Source organism: Stegodyphus dumicola, chromosome 11, assembly GCF_044657685.1.
Source record: "Stegodyphus dumicola isolate Sdum_Otavi_A_Nest chromosome 11, ASM4465768v1".
Taxonomy (NCBI): Eukaryota; Metazoa; Arthropoda; class Arachnida; order Araneae; family Eresidae; genus Stegodyphus; species Stegodyphus dumicola.
In genome coordinates, this window is record NC_140778.1 from 100,076,551 (window position 1) to 100,097,181 (window position 20,631).

The 20,631-nt window shown below is 32.6% G+C and overlaps 1 protein-coding gene across 1 annotated transcript; it reads left to right on the top strand.

Annotated features, from left to right (window-relative positions):
- The first annotated feature begins 11,289 nt into the window (after positions 1-11,289).
- LOC146994224 (uncharacterized) lies at positions 11,290-16,973 on the top strand. Its single transcript, XM_085827022.1, has 2 exons — positions 11,290-11,538; positions 11,654-16,973. The coding sequence occupies exon 2, from the start codon at positions 12,077-12,079 to the stop codon at positions 13,979-13,981; it is 1,905 nt and encodes a 634-aa protein (XP_085683148.1). The 5' UTR covers positions 11,290-11,538; positions 11,654-12,076; the 3' UTR covers positions 13,982-16,973.
- Positions 16,974-20,631: the final 3,658 nt, after the last annotated feature.

Here is a 20,631-nt window from a genome sequence, read left to right on the forward strand (position 1 = left end):
TTGCCAGGATGTCTTCCCATCATATGTGGATATCTTCAGAGATGGACGAGCAGGCATCGGTAAGAATTTAAAACCCTCAGAATTGCTTCTTTCGTTCGCTATGCTCTTCTTTAAAGTGTCAACTTCTTTCGCAAATAGTCTTCGATGATAGGGCTGAAACCCTATCATCAATTTGTTGCTCGACGGCAGAAACTCGCTCTTCTATATGGTCTTTTACAGAAGAAACTCTTTCTTCTATTTCTTCTTTCATCGAAGAAACTCTTTCTTCAATTTGACCTTTTACGGAAGAAACTTTTTCTCCAATTAGCTCCAACTTTATTTTCAACCACATCTATTCTGCCTTCCATAGCATCGAATTTGGTTTCCCTTATGCAGGCAATTTCTCTTTTCATTTCGTATTGACTTTCTCCAATCTTTACTTGTACGGCTTTTATTTCGTCTTTAAAAGTTAATTGACCAGCTTGAATGGCCTTTATCTCTTCCTTAACGGATTCTTGTCCCGCTTCAATCCTTTCCTGATTAGATTTCATATCTTCTTTCAACGAAGCAAAGGCTGAGATCAACTGCCTTAATTGATCTTCCATCGCTCTTGTTATTGGCATTCAAATCCCACTTCTGACACCAAAAATTGTTGCGTGCGTACGAGTTCGTTATGAAATGAATGAACAAGTCCGATGAAAAATGAACAAAAATTTATTATTATCACAACAAAAATGCTTAAATTTTCTCAAATTATCATGCAGTATTACAATATCTCACAGTAGTTATCTTTTAACTACTCAAATGTCCAATAGAACGTAATTCAAAGCAGCTAAAGAACACTAATCCGCGAATTCGCTACAATCAACAAGAGCAGTTTTCTAAACAACAACAAACTAAGCAACTACTGCGAAATGAGATGTTTTCCTCCTTTTATAAGATTTTAAAATCACGCGCTAGAATTTTCCAGTACTTTCTCGAAATCAAAAAGAGATATTTATTTATTTAATGCACGCGCTCTTGTATTTTCAATTTTCCTGCTTAGCATTCTTTTAATATTCGTCACGCGCTGCACTGCGCGAGAAATAAAACCATTTAATTGATAATTAAACTAACATTAGCTTTCTAAATACCAAATTCGTAACAGTATCTTTGCTAACATTTCTACATAGAATTTATTCTATTTTGACATATTTATAGATTTTTGAACTAATAAATGTCTTCGCCGTAAAAGTTCTCAGTTTAGTTACCAACTTTCTGTCTTTGTGTAGCAATTATTGCCTTAACGTCTTTATTTGGGAGCATATTTTATTTAGTTTTTTATTATTACCTCATATCTATTTTTCATTTCGTATACATGTAAATGTGCTACTTCACAAAAATGTAAATATGTTAGTCAGTTTATAAAAAAAATTTATGCTTGAAAATTCGTTGCTATGTATTTTTATGCCGCGATGTTTTGATAAATTTTGGTTATATTATTAGACGATCGCGTTTAGAATATACATGATTTGCTGAAAGAAAGAAATCAACTATAACTTAAGGCACATTTTTCTTTTTGTCACTTTTCTTTCCTGTATACCTTTTACTTTGAACATCGCTATAATCCCTACATATATCACACTCTACCTGGAACTCTATTACGGAACAGATAAGAGCAAAGAAACATTTATTTCCTCTCAACATTAGTGTAAAACTAAAGTATCAAAGTATAATACTTTGGTCAATTTACTGACTTGGGAAAATGTCAGCATAATCGACCTTGACTATAACGATCTCACCTTAGTTGAGCAGTCTCGCGACATATTTATATAAATATTCAAAAAGGATGCTTCAATGTCATAAATGCTACCTTCGAACCATATATACCAAAATCAGTCCAAAACTTTGACGAATAATTTCATATACTGGTCATGATTTTAATATAATTACATCACTTTACCATCATGATTATAACGTAAATCCTACGATAATCGTAATCCTGCTTTATTTCGCCTACTCACCACAAAAAACTTCAAAATATTTTCCGCTTAGCGGTTTTCTGGCATGGAGATAGGAAAGCCGGTTTCCACAACCTTCGTATTCGTCCTCGAATCTTAGGATTCTAGCTTCGGTGCTCGACAAGTGTTTAGTCTGTCTGTGCCACACAGGCAATTCTGGTGTTTGGTTTGATTTAGTTGATTATAACGAAGCACACTTGCGCTATCTGCCTAGAATGAAGGATGCCTTCGTGGAGAACATTCTAACGGAATCTGGCTAATATACACGTTACACATAGGAAAAACTCCGAAACCTCCCATGCAGTCAACCTATTCGCCTAGAATCCAAACCAGTTTGAAACTACCAGTGCTCAGCGATTTTCCCCTCCGCCACTGTTGGGCGACAACTGCTGTCGAGCCAAAATTCTTCTAGAGAGCGTGATCTTAGGTCTTGGGAATGTGGGAGAAAGTTGTAGAGTGCGTGGATAAAAATCAACGCGAAAAAGTTGCAACTAGTCGTGCATCCTTGACTCGAAGGAAGAAACAAGCCTCCTCCGACAGTTTTTTAACCGATCTGCGGGTGAAAATGAGCAGAGCATGACGAAAAAAGCGAAGACCAGAGACAAAAATTAAGCGCTTCTGTAGGCACTTCACTTTTTCTTTTAATTATGTTTTTATAGAATATGCATTTGTTATTTATAAATAATTGTTTCTTCTTGTTTTTGAATAAGAAAATACATATTTCTTATACTTGTTTTTGAATAAGAAAATACATTTTCCTTATTCGAAAACACTTAACAAAAACAACTGAGGTCGTGATTTGAGAGCTGGCACAGATTAATGGCATTTCGAATTATTTCAATGGGGAAAATTGCTTTGAGATACGAGCAAGGTTACGAAACGAATTAAACTCGTATATCGAGGTACCACTGTACGTAATTATATAATAGTTAGCAAGCAGATAGTAATAAATAATTTTTAAAGTCTGCTGCTATCAATATATAAATTATGTTGACTAGTATAATTAATTTAGAATTATGCGCCTACATATAATAAGATGATGTATGTTACTACAGATACGTATTAATATATACATATATAAGTCTGTGCATATATATGAAATCATAATTCGATTTAAACCAGTTAACAGTTAGAATTACTGAACAACCATGAAAGATTCCTCAAGAATGAAATATGGTGTAACAATGAACACTTAGTTTAGAAATTAGATTCTATTGTATATTGTTGTAAAAGCCATTGTAAGAGTGAAAATTCTTCATTCTGCCTTAAAGCGATTTTTTGCGTTTAATGCGTTGTTTGGAGATTTTATGATCCAGAATTATATTGATGTGATATATTAATACTGCATTTGTAGGTAAACGTTTTTGAGAAACGAGTCAAAGCGATTGATTTTTTGTGAAAATTTGGATTTATCCTTATTTTATTGACGTGCACCAGCACTGAATTGAGAATGGCTTGTGCTATGCTTCGATGGATGAAAAAGCGTTTGTAAGTAATGAATATTATGAAAGTTTCAGCATATTTAAATGAGTAGTATTAAAAGTATATATTTACTAATATCATATATTAATACTTTATGGTAAATTTTTCATTATAAATCTCATCATAGTTTCATTTCTCATTCTATTGCATTTCTATAGCGGAACCTAAATTTTTTGGTTTACATATTGTAGATTGCATCAGTTTTGCCGCGCAATTTATTCCTCGGTATGTTACTTGTAGTGTTATTAGAAATTCCATTATTTCTGTCTTTTTTCTGCAGTTGGTAGAATCTGATTAGGAAATTTATGTTTTACTTTCAAGATGTATATGAAATTGGTTATATCAAGTGTTAAATAAACGTTGTTATTCGGGCAATAGCGTTAGCTTTATCCAGATTGATAAATGCATTTCTTATTTCTTAAATTCTCAAGACATAAAGACACACTCGGATAGGACAGGACAGGACAGGAACAAGTACAGGGGGCACCACGCCATCGCCATTGACAAAAATGGTATAGCCCCCATGTACTAGCTCTCTGGACACAGGGGACCTGATTACAGTAAACATAGAACATAGCACTAACAACGTTTAGGACATAGCGCAACATACTGTTACAACATACTTCAACACATAGGACATAGCATTATCATACTATTACAGATTATTTACAATGCAAGAAGTTATGTTCATAGGACATACCATTATCATACTATTACAGATTATTTACAATGCAAAACGTTATGTTCATACGACATAGCATTATCATACTATTACACACTCGGATAGTAGATTCACTCACTTTACGTTTTTTAAGGGTTATATATATATACATTAAGGGCGTGTTCAAAACAACCATTGACGGGTAGTCTTGGCGTAATTCGGATTCATACCAAGATTATCCATTTCTCAAGGCAATAATTTTTGTTATTTTTGCTAAACCGTTTACGAAAATATAATTTTCCGAATGCTGAACTCTTATGCATGAAAAGGCAGATTTTAAGATACTTGTTTTGCAATTTGATGCAAAATTCGTATTTTTAAAACACTGATGTATATGTTCTTATTTTAAAACTCTGCCAGTATATAACATTAAATACCATTCTTGTGTTATCACCATTTATACATGTGGCTTGCTGTACAGCCTGCTGAATACATTTTACTTTCTAGCTATCTACAATTACATCGTGTTGTTTCGGTATGAACAGGGGCGAAGTTTTCATTACTTAGATACATTTAAAGATAATTAATTAAATTTTTCTGATTTTGATATCTATAATATATAGACAGGATTACTGATAAAAAATTTAAGAAAATAATAAATGAAGAAGTAAATAGAAAAATTTCGTTCAGGTATTGTGAGATACCAATATAAACTTCATACATTTTACTCGGGGGCTGTTGTTAAAGCAAAATCTTTACTATATATGACTACCAGTTCTATGTATACAGTGTGTTGCTCAAAGTAAACTTCCTGCATTGTGAAGAGTACTTAATGCGTTCTTGCGAAGCTTGTTTTCTCGTACAAGCTCTGCCTCTTCGAACCGAAATTGTTCGTAATCTGCAGCGTCTTGAATTGTTTATGCAGGTTCTTGAGCTGTTCTGGTATTTCCTGTCGAATCTTACGGTGACGCGGAGAGTCTTGTATCCTTCGTTTACTTGCAACGTATCTTCATCGCGCAACTTATCTTCATCGCTTCTCTTCATCGCGCATATTCTGTTGACGTTCCACTTATCTAATGGGCCTCCGTTTCGCTTCGGCTTGCCTTTCCGGAGCACGTAGTGTTTCTTGGTTTTCTGAATGTCTTTTGTGTGTTCTACTAGTTTCTGATACAGTTTTAGCACGCGAAGTTTCTTGAGTTGCTGCTTGTCTGCTGGAACTCCTATTCGTTTCTTCTTCACTTTCTTGAAAGTGTAAGCTTTCTTGTCACTATGCTTGCCTGCTGAGTTTCTAGTTGTATCTTCATTCATTTTTGAAGCTCGCAAGTTTTCTTGTACTTACCTGCTGAGTTTCCTAGTGTTTCTTACTTCATTTGTATGTAGCTCGCTGTAACATTTGTGCTGTCTTCTTGCGTTCAGGCATTTTAGTAAATTGAAAAAAAAATTATGTAACTGTAGTAAAGTAACTTTGCATCTAAATTACGTTAAATACCTACAGAAGTTTAAACTTCTACTCAGAAAGGAACTATACAATAAAAGAAATTAAATTTTTATAAATAAAATTAGAATAGCATAAACTGCATAGAAACATTTCATTATGAAGAAAATGTATTCATTCTTTCCAAGCAACCAGCGATTCGTAAATAAATTTTTCTTGCCAACTCAGGAAACAAAGACCTTTGACACTTCAGGTAATACATTAGAGTTTATGATTTAAATTTATTTCAATATAACAAAATTTCAAAATCTCAATAAAGGAATTAACATAGCGATAGCATATCGTGTCACGTATCCAAAGGTGAAACATAAAAGTTGCCAAAAGCAGCTATTCATTTAAAATACTGATATTAACGAAAGATTTTCGACATACAATGACGTTATATTCAGTTTCCTTTAAAAACATTAAGCTTCATTTAAACAAAAGGAAATTAAATTCAGACATTTTTCCTAGCTTTCAAGCTTTTATTGTATTTTAAAATCTTCTTTTTGTCACAGTTGCGCAAGTTTTCCTCGGCGTCATTAGGAGCCGTAGGTCGAAATCATTTAAGAATCATTCCTGTAAATAATGATCATATGATAAATTGCAATACATATTCGATTGTTTTATTGAGAATTTGAGTACAATTCTTTATACATCAGCTATTATGCCCCTTTATGTAACGACTAGGATTATTATCTATGATTATCCGATGAGAATAATTCTTTACAATGATTATTCGATGACAATGATTATTTGCAACGAATATTAAAAGCTGATGACTATGATTACTTAAATAGAATATGCATGTCATTCGATGACAGCGATTATTTCCAAAGAATCTTCGATCATGTCACTATTGTATATCGCTATACCCCTGGGTTTGGGCCCGATTGGGAATTGTACTACGGCCCTGTAATTAAGCGTTTTAAATGACGTCAAAAAGTCACTGATCCAAATATTTTACTAGTAACTGCTGTGTATTGTGATCGAAACCGTTATTTAAATCTTCTGAATAAAATTTGGGATAATTCATTTTACATCAGAGAATAAAGCAATTTGTAACACGAATTTCAACAAAACTACATGCATCGAATAACAAGAATTATATAAACGGAAGTATCAGTACAACAAATCGCTCTTTGCGGCTCCGCTTTAGTCCGACACTTGTTTTCAGCTATCGTATCTACCCATTTGAAGATACCATGTGAAGAATACTTTTTTTAAGTGTGTAAATTAATTACATGTATGTTATGTATATATATGGAGATATTTTTTGAATTAGGAAAGCACCAACTTCTTTTAACGAAAACAGTGCCATTTATAAAGCTTAGGTTTTCTAGATTTGCAGGTTTTTCGCGCTCGCATTTTACGTGCTTCTTAAGAATCTCTGGTAATAAAATGGGAACTTTCCATGATTTGTTGCCAATCTAATTGGAGAAAAAAATTTATTCTTTATAGGGATACTTGCAGGAGGTAACCGTCGAGGAATCTTCTTGTATCTGTCTCGTCCCATCCTCTTTGTTATTTTATTAAAACGTGTTTGGAAAGTTTTTTCCTGATTGCATGGTTTGATTTGAGATGATAGATGTCAATCAGACCTTTTAATATGGCATCCTGAGCTGTTGGTGCCAGGAGCTTCATTTCGTATTATACCTGTATATTCTCATAATGGAATTTAGGCTAATAAGGGGAATATTCATTTCCATATTTATTGTTTTTAAAAGATTTTGAATAAGTAAAGATATTTTCTTCGTGGAACATTGAGCGTTTAAAAATCTTTGACAATCTGTAAAAATGCTCGCAAACTGTAACTTACTACTTTTGACAAAAAACGTATAAGTAATCATTTATTAAATTAATGAATTCAAACATATGAACATATATATTTAATAAAATAAAAATATTTCAGCGCAAATAATTATCGATGTCTATTTGAAGAAGAAGGAGGAGAAGCAGAAATATACTAGAGCGAACAACTACTAGAAGAATTGGATCCCCAATGTTTAAGATTGCAATACGTGTCGGAGACGTAAGTCTTTTCGGAAAAAATAATAAAACAAAACATAATGTTTCAGGTCCAGTTTAATTATACATTTAATAATTTTTTGACAAAAACGCTGGTCTGGAAAATAATACGTTTTCAGATTTATAATGCTTAAAGTTTTTTTCATTCCTTCATTACAAAAATATAATATAAATGTTTAAGTTGGAAAATCATATTGTGAAGAATTCAAATTTATTGTCATACCTTTTGATTATGAGGAAACGTTATTGCATTAACTAATGAAATATCTAAACAGAAAGCTAATATACAAAATACACGTGTTTAAACTGCCAGTTTGTAAAATTTGTGAATGAGGAGTTGTTATGAAGTTAGTTGTTGAATGTCAAATAGTTGATATAATTAGAGTAACAAAGACAAAAAGGACTTTATGTTTATAAATAATAATATATATGTATGTAAAACAAATTAAGTAAACACTGAAATCCATCCTATACTCTATTCGGAACAAATCTGATATAAATTGTTCTCTTCATCTGTTTCTGTTAGACTATATATTTCTAGATTAACAGAGATTTATAATATTATTTAGCTCGAGTTTTGAGAATGTACTTATCAAACATAATAAAAATTTCGAGATTCCAACTTTTCATTGCAATTATTTTTTTAATGTATAATATTAAATAATTTTGAATTAATAGAAAATTAAAAAATAAAAATTAATTAATTAAAATATATTTATGTAGATGTATATATACCCATCACATGATTTTTACATAAAGATGATGACCTAGCTCAGTGGAAATATAAAATTTCCTGAATCAAATATTTCTCTTACTAAGCCACAATATTGTCGAACTATGCACATTTTTTCTATCTCTGTCACGTCTGACACGACGTCGTGCTACTTTCTTTCTATTTCAACAATATGAGAAATATAAATATTCTAGAAATAGGTAGGTTTAGAATTTCAAATGAATTGGGGCCGCAAATGTGAACTGAAATAAATTTGAATATTTTATCTTATTCATCTGCCAAATTTGCTCTGTATTATAGATCAATTTGTGCGATCAGAATTCCTAACATTAATTCACACACACACACATATACATATATATCTATATATATACGTTTATCGTATATATGTTATAGTGAAACGCCGAAATCTGGAGAATGTCGACTTTCACCGGTGAATGTCAACATTCACATAGTCGCTTGTTGTATGTCCGAAATATTTTCCAAATACTCTTATTTCTGACTTACACCGGTAAATGTCAACATTCACCATCTACTAATGGTGAATGTTGAACACATAAGAATATTATATTTTCTCCGTAATTCGGTCATGAAAAAACGCACTTAAATTAAGAACTTAAGAATATAAGAACTTAAAACACACTGTACATTCATATATATATATATATATATATATATAACTATTATATATATATATATATATATATATAAGATTTTCCTTTTCCAATTGAAATTTTATTCTTCATGATGATTTAACTCTAGTCCCCGTTAAAACATTATTAAGATTTTGCTTTCAAATTACTTCAAAACATCTTTCGAAATATAACTTACCAGTATGGATTCACTCTTTTAAAATAATTCTACTTAATTTAAACATAGGAGATAATATAATCAATTAATCAATATTGTTTAGGAAATAAATTATTATTAACTAACTTTGCAGCAATTGCGCAAGTAATTGTAACTTCTTTTCGCACTTAATGAATTTAAGATCATACAACATTGGATATGCTAAATAGCAGCTATTAGCGCTATTAATCTCTTGCCTAATGTACCCACTTTATATATTACCTCCATTCTTCTCTTTAATATTTTAATTTTTAAGTTTTATAAAGTTCTTATACAAAAACTTTACTGTATTGAAGGTTAGCAGCCTCCTTACTTTTATATCTTGCTAGTTTATCTGAAATTGAAATCATTAAATGTCATTCCACTAGATGAAAAACTTGAAAATTTAACGCCATGCCTGCTACAGATAAACCCAAAATACAAATTTTATGAAAAACATTTAACTGTATTTACATGATTACATGCGGCACTTGACATATAAAATATATAGGACAGACTAAAAACAATCTTAACTTTCGAATCAATAACCATAGAGCTTAAATCAAAAAATTCAACGCACAAAAAATAGCATTAAAATAAGTACACCATCACAACTCAATACAGCAGAATTAGAGCACTTTAAACACTATGACTTCAACTCTATACAACTTCAGATACTAGATATAATACCCAATCACAAAACACGAATTTTTCAGGAATCTCTCTATATACTAAAACAACGTTCACTTTATCCATATGGACTTAACACTTATATACATAGTCATAGAGATACTTCTAAGAAGTCTATTTTCAGCCAATTTAAGCACTACAGCAACAAAACGCAGAGAGGAATAAGAGGAAGCAAAATAAAAAATAATGCGAGATTTTTATCCACTTTGGATACATTTGCATTGAAAAAACAATTGAAATGTTTCTTTGACTCAGACAACTTTCCCAAGAAACTTTTCAATTGTTACACTCCTGTACTAATAAATTCCTTATCAAACTAAAAAAATTCATTCAATAAAGCTACGACGACATACAAATCATTAAAGACATGATTCTCGATTTTAGTTTTTTCGGACACTCTAATAGTCTCACTCAACGCAAAATTTATTTTAAAGTCAATTTTCTACATCCGCAGTTTGACAATATTCATTTCTCAAGAATCATCAGAGATTGTAAAGTTGATACATTACCGCAGTTGATACATTACCTATGGTTGCATTTAAATATCAAAGGACCTTTAGCAACTTGCTGACTAACCACCATGAAATAGATGAAAGAGCAGAATGACATTGTAAGACACCAATTTACAGCAATTACGAGGATTCTCATCACCAGCACATAATTACTGGCAACCTGAATATCATACAAAACCATCAACTTAAAACACTAATGTGTTATGGTACAAAATTTAGACCAGCCAGAAACATGGCTACAAATTTCTGTTACAAGACTTTCGAAAACAACATCAACAAAGTTATAGTTAAAGCAAGCTATCAACTGAATTTACCCATAGATACCTTCTAAAAATGGAAAGCCAAAATTCTTCAACGCATATCCACCGAAATCAGTCACCTCAAGTTTAAAAGTACACTGAATTGGTCGCAACTTACATCAGATATTAAAAAATTAAAACAGCTTTTTACTATTACAAAAATAGTTAAACAACTAATAACTTTAGCATTATATGAAAACAATTCTACGCAGAAATTATTCATAAAGAACTTCTCAATGCAACTACTTATCAATTAGCCAACCTTACAGAAACATCTATAATAAACAGGTTTGAAACTTTTCATAAGAAGCTCAATATTACTTTCAATGCAAACTACAACAGATTTACTAATCTTTATGAGTAGTTAGGATTTGAGTATCCCTGCACCCCGGAAGTGCCGTCGTCCTTCAAAAGTACTTGGATGTAGTAGTAGGCGGTAATGTAGGCGAGACTGTTTGTCATATACTATGTTTTTCTAAAATAGCGCGTTAAATGAAGGATGAGAGGCTTGTAAAAAAAAAAAAAAGGGGGAAATGATTTAATTAAAATTCACGAGTCGAATGTAATATGCGCATTTGAAAGGGTTGGTTTCAGTTGAGTGGGCTGGGATAATATTCTGCATTGCTAAATTAGGAACGAGATGGTCGCTTTTCCTTGAGAAAGGTTAGATCAAGGTTAAGATTTTGAGGGGGAGGTGAAAGTAGTATTTGATGAAATACGTGTTTTGAAAGCGTAAACATCCTGTAAGCGCACAAGGCGAGACTTGTGAAACTTTCACTTGATCATTACATTTCGAAGCGGTGAGGTTGGTGCTATCATCCTCCATAAGGATTACAATGGAAGCTCGTAATGGTGAGTGAAACGTAAGGTTTTTTTTTTTTTTTGTGTGTTATTGTTCTTTTATTGTTAAATACTTTCTGCGATAAATGTTAAGCATAAAATTATAATTAAAATTAGTTTATTTTAGAACGCAAACGTAGATGTGTTGACACGTTGGGGGATGTGCAGCCGTCGGAAGATCTTATTTTAAACCTTGCTCCCGAGGAAGGCGAAACCTCCCGCAAAAAACTTAAAAAAATTAAAATATACATTGGAAAAAATGTTTCAGTAGAAACTTGTGACTTCAAAAATGTCAATTATGTTTCATTTGTAAGGGTGTATCCCGAAACCGCCGCCACCCCCAAAATATTTAATATAAATATGAATTGTATTGATCGTATAATCGAAGCTTTGGGGGTGATTAAGAGCCACTGTATGTAAAATTAAAAAAAAAAAGATATCAAAATGCTGATTTTGCTGGAAAGCGGTAGTGGAAGTTAGTAAATTAATATGAATTTTATATAATATTGTAAACAAAAAAGTTCCATTATTTATTTATTATTATTTTCAAATGATGAATTTTATTCAGTTAGCGCAAGCCCACCGAGGCTATTTGCGCACTTTAAGAACAACATTCGATGCTTCTCAGAAAGATACGTATGAGATATTCAGAACGGCACGCCCTGCCATATACAACATTTTAAATACTAGATCGAGTTTAAGACTCAGGATTTTAATATGTTTGAAAATATGTTTTGAGAAACTGGGGAAAGATGAAAAAGAAATTAATCAGTGTTTTTATTTTTGTTCTCATTGCGAAAGGATTTTATCCTCTAACCAAATCTACGGAAGCATTGACAGATGCTTTAAAAAGATTTTAAATTTGATAGATAATTTTGTGCGTAATGGAAGCGGGTGGAAAATAAAAAAGTTAGAGTACCTTGACTTACACGTTGGAAACTATCGGGAAAATCGCGGTGGTTGTAAAAACATCGCTTTACCGACGGGATTAAAAAATAGAAAAGCGTTGTTAAATATCAAATGTGGTGACGACAATTGTTTTTTATATTCTGTTGCCGCAAGTGTTTTTCCGAAATCCACTAGAAATCCTCAGAAGGCTTACTTGTATAAAAAGGATATATCACGTTTTAAATTAGGATCCCTCAAATTTCCCTTAGCGTTAGGCGATGTAAAAATGTTTGAAAACCTGAACGATGTATCCATAAACGTGTATGGATATGAGGAAAATGAAATATTACCTTTGCAATTAAGTGAAAAGCGAAATGCGACAAAAACAGTAGATTTGCTATATTTTCAAAAACATTTCTTTTGTATTCGAAATTTTAATCGTCTATTACACGCAAACGAAAAACGAGTAAATTTTTTTTGTAAAACTTGTTTAAGTGGGTTTCAGAGAAGGGAAACGTTAGAGTATCACAAAACTCTTTGCAATGAAAACAAACCGCAGAAAGTTAGCATTCCTAAAAACACACTTCTTAAATTTACAAATTTAATGAAAATGCATTATCATCCTTTTTGTGTCTTTACCGATTTTGAATGCCTCACGCGCAAGATTCAAACTGCGTTTCCTTCTCCGCAACAGAGTCATACTACCCCAATTGAACAGCATATTCCTATTAGTTATACCCTAATAGTTACTGACGTGGAAGACAAGATTATTTTTCATGAATATTTTTGCGGAGAGAATGTAATGGAACATTTTTTCACAACGTTGAGCGAAATCAAATCTAAAATTTTGCAAAAGATGAAAGAGTGTTTACCGATGCAGGAGACGTCGGAAAAACGTTACGATTCAAATATATGTCATATATGTTTGAATCCTTTCTTAGAAGGCGATGTTCGGGTCATAGATCACTGCCACTGGAGTGATGGGCATGTGAGGGGTCTTGCACATCGCTCCTGTAATTTGAATTTTAAAGTGTCAAACTACATTCCGGTGGTAATTCATAATTTCAGGAATTATGATAGTCACCTGTTACTAAAACACATGCCGAAAATGTATGCAAATAAAGTTAACATTATTCCGGTGAATTTGGAAAAATTCACCATGTTTACACTAGATGAAATGAAATTTATTGATTCGTTTCAATTTTTAGATGCGTCTTTGGACACTTTGGTGTCGAATTTGAAAACGTCACAACATGAATTTAAATTGTTTAATGCATTTTTTGAGAAAAATCCCCAACGAGAATTGTTATTGCGGAAAGGCGTATTTCCTTACTCATATTTTGCGTCAACATCGGTGTTGGATGAAATTTCGCTTCCACCGCAGAGCGCGTTTAATAATGTATTACAAGGAGAAGCAGTTTCCGACGAAGATTATGTACATGCCACACACGTGTTTCATTCGTTTGGATGTAACACTTTTGCCGATTACTTAGAGTTATATCAAAATACAGATGTTATTTTGCTAGCCGAAGTATTTTTATCCTTCAGACGCACCGCTCTAAAATAGACGCAAATAATCTATACGGGTGTGTAATGAGCCAGCACCTGCCATTGGGAGGTTTTTACTGGTTAAAGGAAAATGAGGTGGAGGCGTTTGATATTTTGTCTTGTGTTGAAGACGGTGATGTGGGGTATATTATCGAATCCGATCTGTTATATCCCTCCCATCTGCATGACCAACACAATGATTTACCGCTAGCACCGGAACATTTTGAACTCACTTTTGACATGCTATCGCCTTATGCCAAAACCCTGAGCAAAAAATTTCAGTTAGAGACGACACTTCCATGCAAAAAATTATTACCCAATTTTTTTGAAAAAAAAAATTACATCGCTCATTATTTAAATCTAAAGTTTTACGTAGAACAGGGTTTAATAATTAAGAAAATTCATAGAATTTTAGCTTTCAAACAACGAGCGTGGCTTAAAGAATACATTGCTTTCAATAATATGAAAAGACAAAATGCGTCTAGCGAATTTGAAAAATCTTTCTTTAAAAAGATGAATAACGCTTTCTATGGAAAAACCTGTCAAAATGTTAGGAAACGTATTCGCGTACAGGGCGTTTTTAGTGAGGAACAATGCCAAAAAAAATTAAACAGTCCTCTGCTGGAATATTTTGAAATAATTAATGAAAATTTTTCAGTTTTCAAAATGAAAAATCCAAATTTGTGTCTAGATAAACCGATTTATATAGGCTTCAGCGTTTTAGAATTAGCGAAGTTGCACATGTATAAATTATTCTATTCCCATTTTAAACACTTTTACAAAGAAAAATGCGAGTTGTTATACACAGATACAGATTCTTTGTATCTCTATATAACAACTGAAGATGTATATAGTGATTTAAAAACGAATTTTTTAAATATTTTGGATTGCAGTAATTTCGAACCCAATCATATAATGTTTAATGAAGAGAACCGTGGAAAACTGGGATTTCTAAAAAGTGAGACACTCACCCCCATATCGGAATTTGTGGGTTTGAAATGCAAAATGTACGCATTTCGTTTCGGTGATACTGTTAAAAAGACCGCGAAAGGAATCAAAAGGAGCGCGCTCAAAAACATTGGATTTGAAACGTATAAAAACGTTTTCGAAAATGCTTCCCTGATTAGGAATTCTCAATATTCAATCATTTCAAAAAAGCACGAACTGCAAAAGATTTTTCAAAATAAAGCTAGCCTCTCGGGATATTATGACAAAAAATATTTGTTAGATGATGGAATTCAATCATTGTCTTATGGTCACTATAACTCGCGTGAAGAAGACATGAATTAAAAAAAAATGATGGAACTTTTTTGTAACATTTTATTGTAGAGTGTGACATTGTATTTTTGCAACTTATATTTTTTTATGCTAATGATCGACAAAAAACAAAAATGTGTTTCCCTCCCGTAGAATACCCAGAAGATATGGCTTTATTTCAACCAATTTCTTTCCAAGATATGTGTATTCAAACTATTTTATCTTCGATATTATGTATAGCTGAACTGTATAATGTAGAACTGAATATTCCTCGTATGATTTTAAGAGATATAATAGAGAAAGGTCGATTCTGGATTGATTTTGAAAGTAGTTTCTCCTTAGAGAACAGAGATGTATTTTGGGATGAAAGTTTAACTCTCTATGAAAGAATTCGATTTAATAAGTGGTTTTCTAAACAATTTATTGCCTGGTTTTTCTTTGATGATGATGTTATATTTCTTTTACACCTAAAGATTGCACATATCACATTTGTAAAACATGTAATTGCTCAAAATAATGAGTCTAATATTTATTTGAAAAGCTGCAACAAATGTTTAGAATTGTGGTTACGATGTCAAACAGACACTACCAGAACGAAATGTAAAATTTTCAGAAAATTCAATCATTTCTTATGTTATAATGAAAGGGATACCCTTTCTTATATGCGAAATGAAGATAACTGGTGTGAGATATGTAAGCAAAGTCCTCTGTATTTCATTTACGACGAGAATTCATGTTGCATTTCTTTTGGAAACTTGATACACGAATGTCCCCGAATTAACCATGATCACTGTTATAATAATTGCTATGGAGGTTTTGTAGAAAACTTTTCTTTTAACTGTCAAATATGAACAAAAATACTGATACATTATGGCAATATTCTGATTAATCATTTTTATTTTATAAACACCCTGAAATTTTTGTTGATATGTAATGATTCCTTTTATGTTTGTAACAATGTGAAATGTACTTTTTGTTTTATTTGATTACTTATTGTATTATCAATATAACATCTCACATGGTGTAATGAAGATAATGGGTTAGTTTCTATATAAATTTACAACGAAAAATCGTTTTGATTTCTTTAAATGTTCATTTTAATTTCTGATACTTATATGCGAAATGAAGATAATTGGTGTGAGATATGTAAGCAAAGTTCTCTGTATTTGATTTGCGACAGGAATTTATGTTGTATTTCTTTTGTAAACTTGATACACGAATGTCTCGCGAATTAACCATGATGACTGTTATAATAATTGTTATGGAGGTTATGTAGAAAACTTTTCTTTTAACTGTCGAATATGAATAAAAATACTGACACATTAAGGCAATATTCTGATTTATCATTTTTATTTTATAAACACCCCCTCCATGTATGTTTCGACGAAAAAGTGGGGGGAGGGAAAGAAATTTTTGTTGATATTTAATGATTCCATTTATGTTTGTAATAATGTGGAATGTACTTTTTGTTTCATTTGATTACTTATTGTATTATCAATATAACATCTCACATGGTATAATGAAAATAATGGGTTAGTTCCCATATTGGATTTACATCGAAAAATCGTTTTGATTTTTTTTAAATGTTCATTTTAATTTTTGATACCTTTGTATATTTTACAACAGTAATATGTTTTTTTGTTTCATTTGATTTTTTCATTGTATCATGCATACAAGAATGATTATTTTGTATTAAGCTTCTGTAATCCTTTAGAAAAAAAATAAAAAAATGGACCTTATCCAAGAGGTCCGGTTTTAGTATCTTCTTGGAGGAATTTACATTTTATTAATTTCTTCAAGGCAGATGCTTTTACCGGAAAACAAAACAGTGGAATAGAAAAAGGCAGCTCATAAATAAGTGTAAAAATGTATTATTTATCTATATATCTGATATTTTTTTTTTCAGAGACAAAAAAAAATTGCATTTGAAAGAAAAAAAATCCTTTTTATTGATCAAATTGTTTGTGTTACACACAAGTGCGATGTAATTCTCGCACAATAGCATCATCATTCAGAATAACAAAGTAAGCAATTTTAACTACATAGCTTTCATCTCTTATACATTCACTTTCATATTCAGTTTTTTTCGAAGAAACACAATCCAACATGCTATTATATAATTTACTACATGCCGAAAAAAGAGCTATTTGTTCATTTTGAATGTATAAGTAGCAATATCCATATTGTTGTTGTGGTTGATGGTCAGCTTTATGAATAATATGCTTGACCACTTCGGCATTCTTCAAAATTTTCAGGTAATGACGATTTCCTTTCCCGCTAGTGTTTTCATCGTAAAGAGCATTACGAATGCAGTCGCTTAGGTTTTTAAAGAAAAAATGATTAATTTTTTCAACGTGTACTTCTTCAACAGGACTGTTTTCGGAGTTTCCAGTGTGCAAATAGTCCATCGTCGACTTCTGAAGCGTTAGTGATGTTTTGCAGGAATAACACGCATATTTATCAAAGACACACAATTTTGTTTCTTGGCATGAAAAGCATGACAACAGCGGCGACGTTTGAATTTTTTTTTTTAAAAATTCCCTAATAAAAATTTCATTTTTTTTCTTATCTTTCGTGCAGAGGTCCTTCAAAGAGTACCCTCTTACCATACAAAATAAAAAATAAAGAGCAAATTTTCCGCAGGATGTACTGGTATCATCTTGAAAGCATATTTTATTATAAAATGTTTTGTTAGCGTTGGTCATTAAAAAGTTTAAAATATTTTTGTTAGATGGAGCAAGACCATAACTGTCGAAGTAATATGCCGTGCTGTTTTTCTTAAAATATATCGAAATCCAGTGGCTCCCAGGTAAAGTATGCGGATCCGAATTCACTATAAATGAGGAGTAATGTCTCTTTCGTAAGGGTATGAAATCGGAAGGATATACACCTCCAAATGTTTTTTTGATTCGACTGTCGCCACAGGCATATTGACACAGAGTTAAAGTATCCATTACCGCCTTTGTTCGAAATGAATATTTCTGTATATGCTTTTAAACACTTCTTCGTACACTTGATGTTTCTTTGATGGGAAAATTTCAATAATTTTTTCGGCAAAAGCGAGAAAGAATGCAATGCGCAGGTTCGCTATTTTATTGGAAAACATCATATCGCCTATACTTCGAATTACCTCCTCGCCTGCACCCGCCTCCTTAGCTAGTTCGATAATTTCATTTCCGTATATTTGCAAAACTTCGTCCATGATTTTTAATAATCTGTCGTGACTCCGCGTGACTTGTCTATTTCAATTATGTTCCTGTATTCAGCATAGACTATCAGGGTAACTGTTTCTGGCAAGGCCGCTGCAAATTTGATATCAATGGCTATGTTTCCGCTCTTATTTATGCTTACGTGGCTTTCATTAGATGCCATATCTGGAGTCAAATCAACGGCATATAATGTATACCCATCTTTGTATTCATCAAAGGAGATATTAATGTTGGGGCTTGAATGATATCGATTTAAATCTGTAAAGATGCTTAAATAACTTCGCCCATAAAATGTTTTTTCGAAATTGGGCTGATAGGGTTTGGAAGGTATCATCTGTCCCCCATTTAATATGCATAGGTAGTTTAGGTTATAGTGATGAAATTTAAAAGGATTTCTGTTGATGCTTCCATTATAGGCGGCATTAGATACAAAACCTAGAATGAGACGTGTGAGTAGCTGACCAATAAAAGCGTTTGCTATAGTTGTCGATTGCAAACCGCTCGATATTGCAAAACTTTTTATGTCAATCCTACGAATGGGCATCTTAATAACTCCTTTTTCTAAAGCCTTTTCGTGTGCTATTAGGATGGAGGGAGCCACGCTGACTTTTCTCACGTATAGTTTTGCTAACTGAATTCTAATTTTATAATTGTCGTTTGCCGACATCAAAGTGAAAACATCTTTATGCCTTTCCAGTTTAATGCGTACATTAACCCCGTTGACTAACAATTTCGGTTGAGTGGCCAAATCGAAGTGCAATGGTCCCACGAGGTCGAGGCTTTGGCTAAGCTTGCAACGATTTGCACGCGTTGTATAACCTTCGTTTTCGTCTCCCACAACATCATGCTTAGATGCAGTATCTTTTGCAAATAAGCCAGCACTCAGTAGATTATCTTGACCTGATTTGGAATAGAACAACAAACTTTCCAAAAGGGCTCTATAAGAATAATTCACTTGTGACGAAACCTGTTTATCATTTAAAAATATTGAACACTCGGAAAAAAATGTGTTTAAAATATAATTAACAGGTGCCACCCCGTCGGCGTCGGTGAGATTGGTATCGTTTTTTTTTCGTTATTTTAAATCGTGTGTGTAGTATCGTATGCGCCAAATCCAAATAGTGTTCACCATTACCGCTAATGTAAAATTCTATGGGCGTCTTATCAGACAATGAAGATACTGGGTGAATTTCCACGAAGGAAGAGGAATCGATGCCCAGTTGTACGGCGACACCATTAAAGAGATCCAATTCGCTCTTAAGGCATATAACCCCCTGAGTTTCCATTACTATTAATCTTTATGTAAAAATATCTGCTTTTGTCTTACAACGCTTGCTCTTTGATTGACGATTTTTCCTCTTGCGCTTTCTTTTTATACCTTCTCCCCTCTGTAATTTTTCAAAAATATCACTTTTTATTTTATTAGAGGTCTCACGTAACCTGCTCCGAGCAGAGTCCTTAAATGACGATCCCGCTGCAACATCTGACAAGACGTTCTTTTCTGTTTGCATCAACTGTTTGCCCAAATAACGACCAGCTCTAAGTGCCAACGGCGTAATGTATCGACGCAAATCTCCAAAAAACCCATAACCTCGTTGGTGAGGTATACCTTGAAAGTAAACACCTACGCCACCACCAACTTGAGCACAATAATAGGATTCGCACTCTTTCTGATTTAAGTGCATTTCTCTAAGGATGTTTTAAGAAAGTGAGAGGAAAGCTTGAAAAATCTTCAATTTATATAGTTTTCTTACGGCGAAAAGACAGGACTACAAATGTTTTTCCTCCCGTAAAGGTAATTTTTTTCCCGCTACTCGTTCTCAGTTCTATTTCTATCGTTTCCACATAGTGCTTTCGCAAAGGAAAATATATAGTTTTTTCATAATGCTTCAAAATTTGATCATTTTTTTCATTCACGCAGGGAATAACCCTTAGCAGCGGAACATGCACATCTCCAACGTGATGTGATTCGATTAAATCGCTGTACACAAAAAGTTCTGTAATGCCCCCGTCCAGTTTTAAAGGATAGTCGCTTATATATTTTCCGCTTATGAAATGGGTGTTGACGAATCCCAGCATGTCTGCCAGCCCTTTCCCAAATGCCAGCTCCGATTCTGGAGGAACTTCTAAAAACACTTTTGAATTCGCTAATTGTCTTAAATGTACGTGTTGAAATTCGCGAAATAAAGTTTCCGGTGATTTA

Coding starts and splice junctions, on each gene's coding strand:
- LOC146994224 (XM_085827022.1), top strand. CDS start 12,077: ATGATGAATTTTATTCAGTTAGCGCAAGCCCACCGAGGCTATTTGCGC.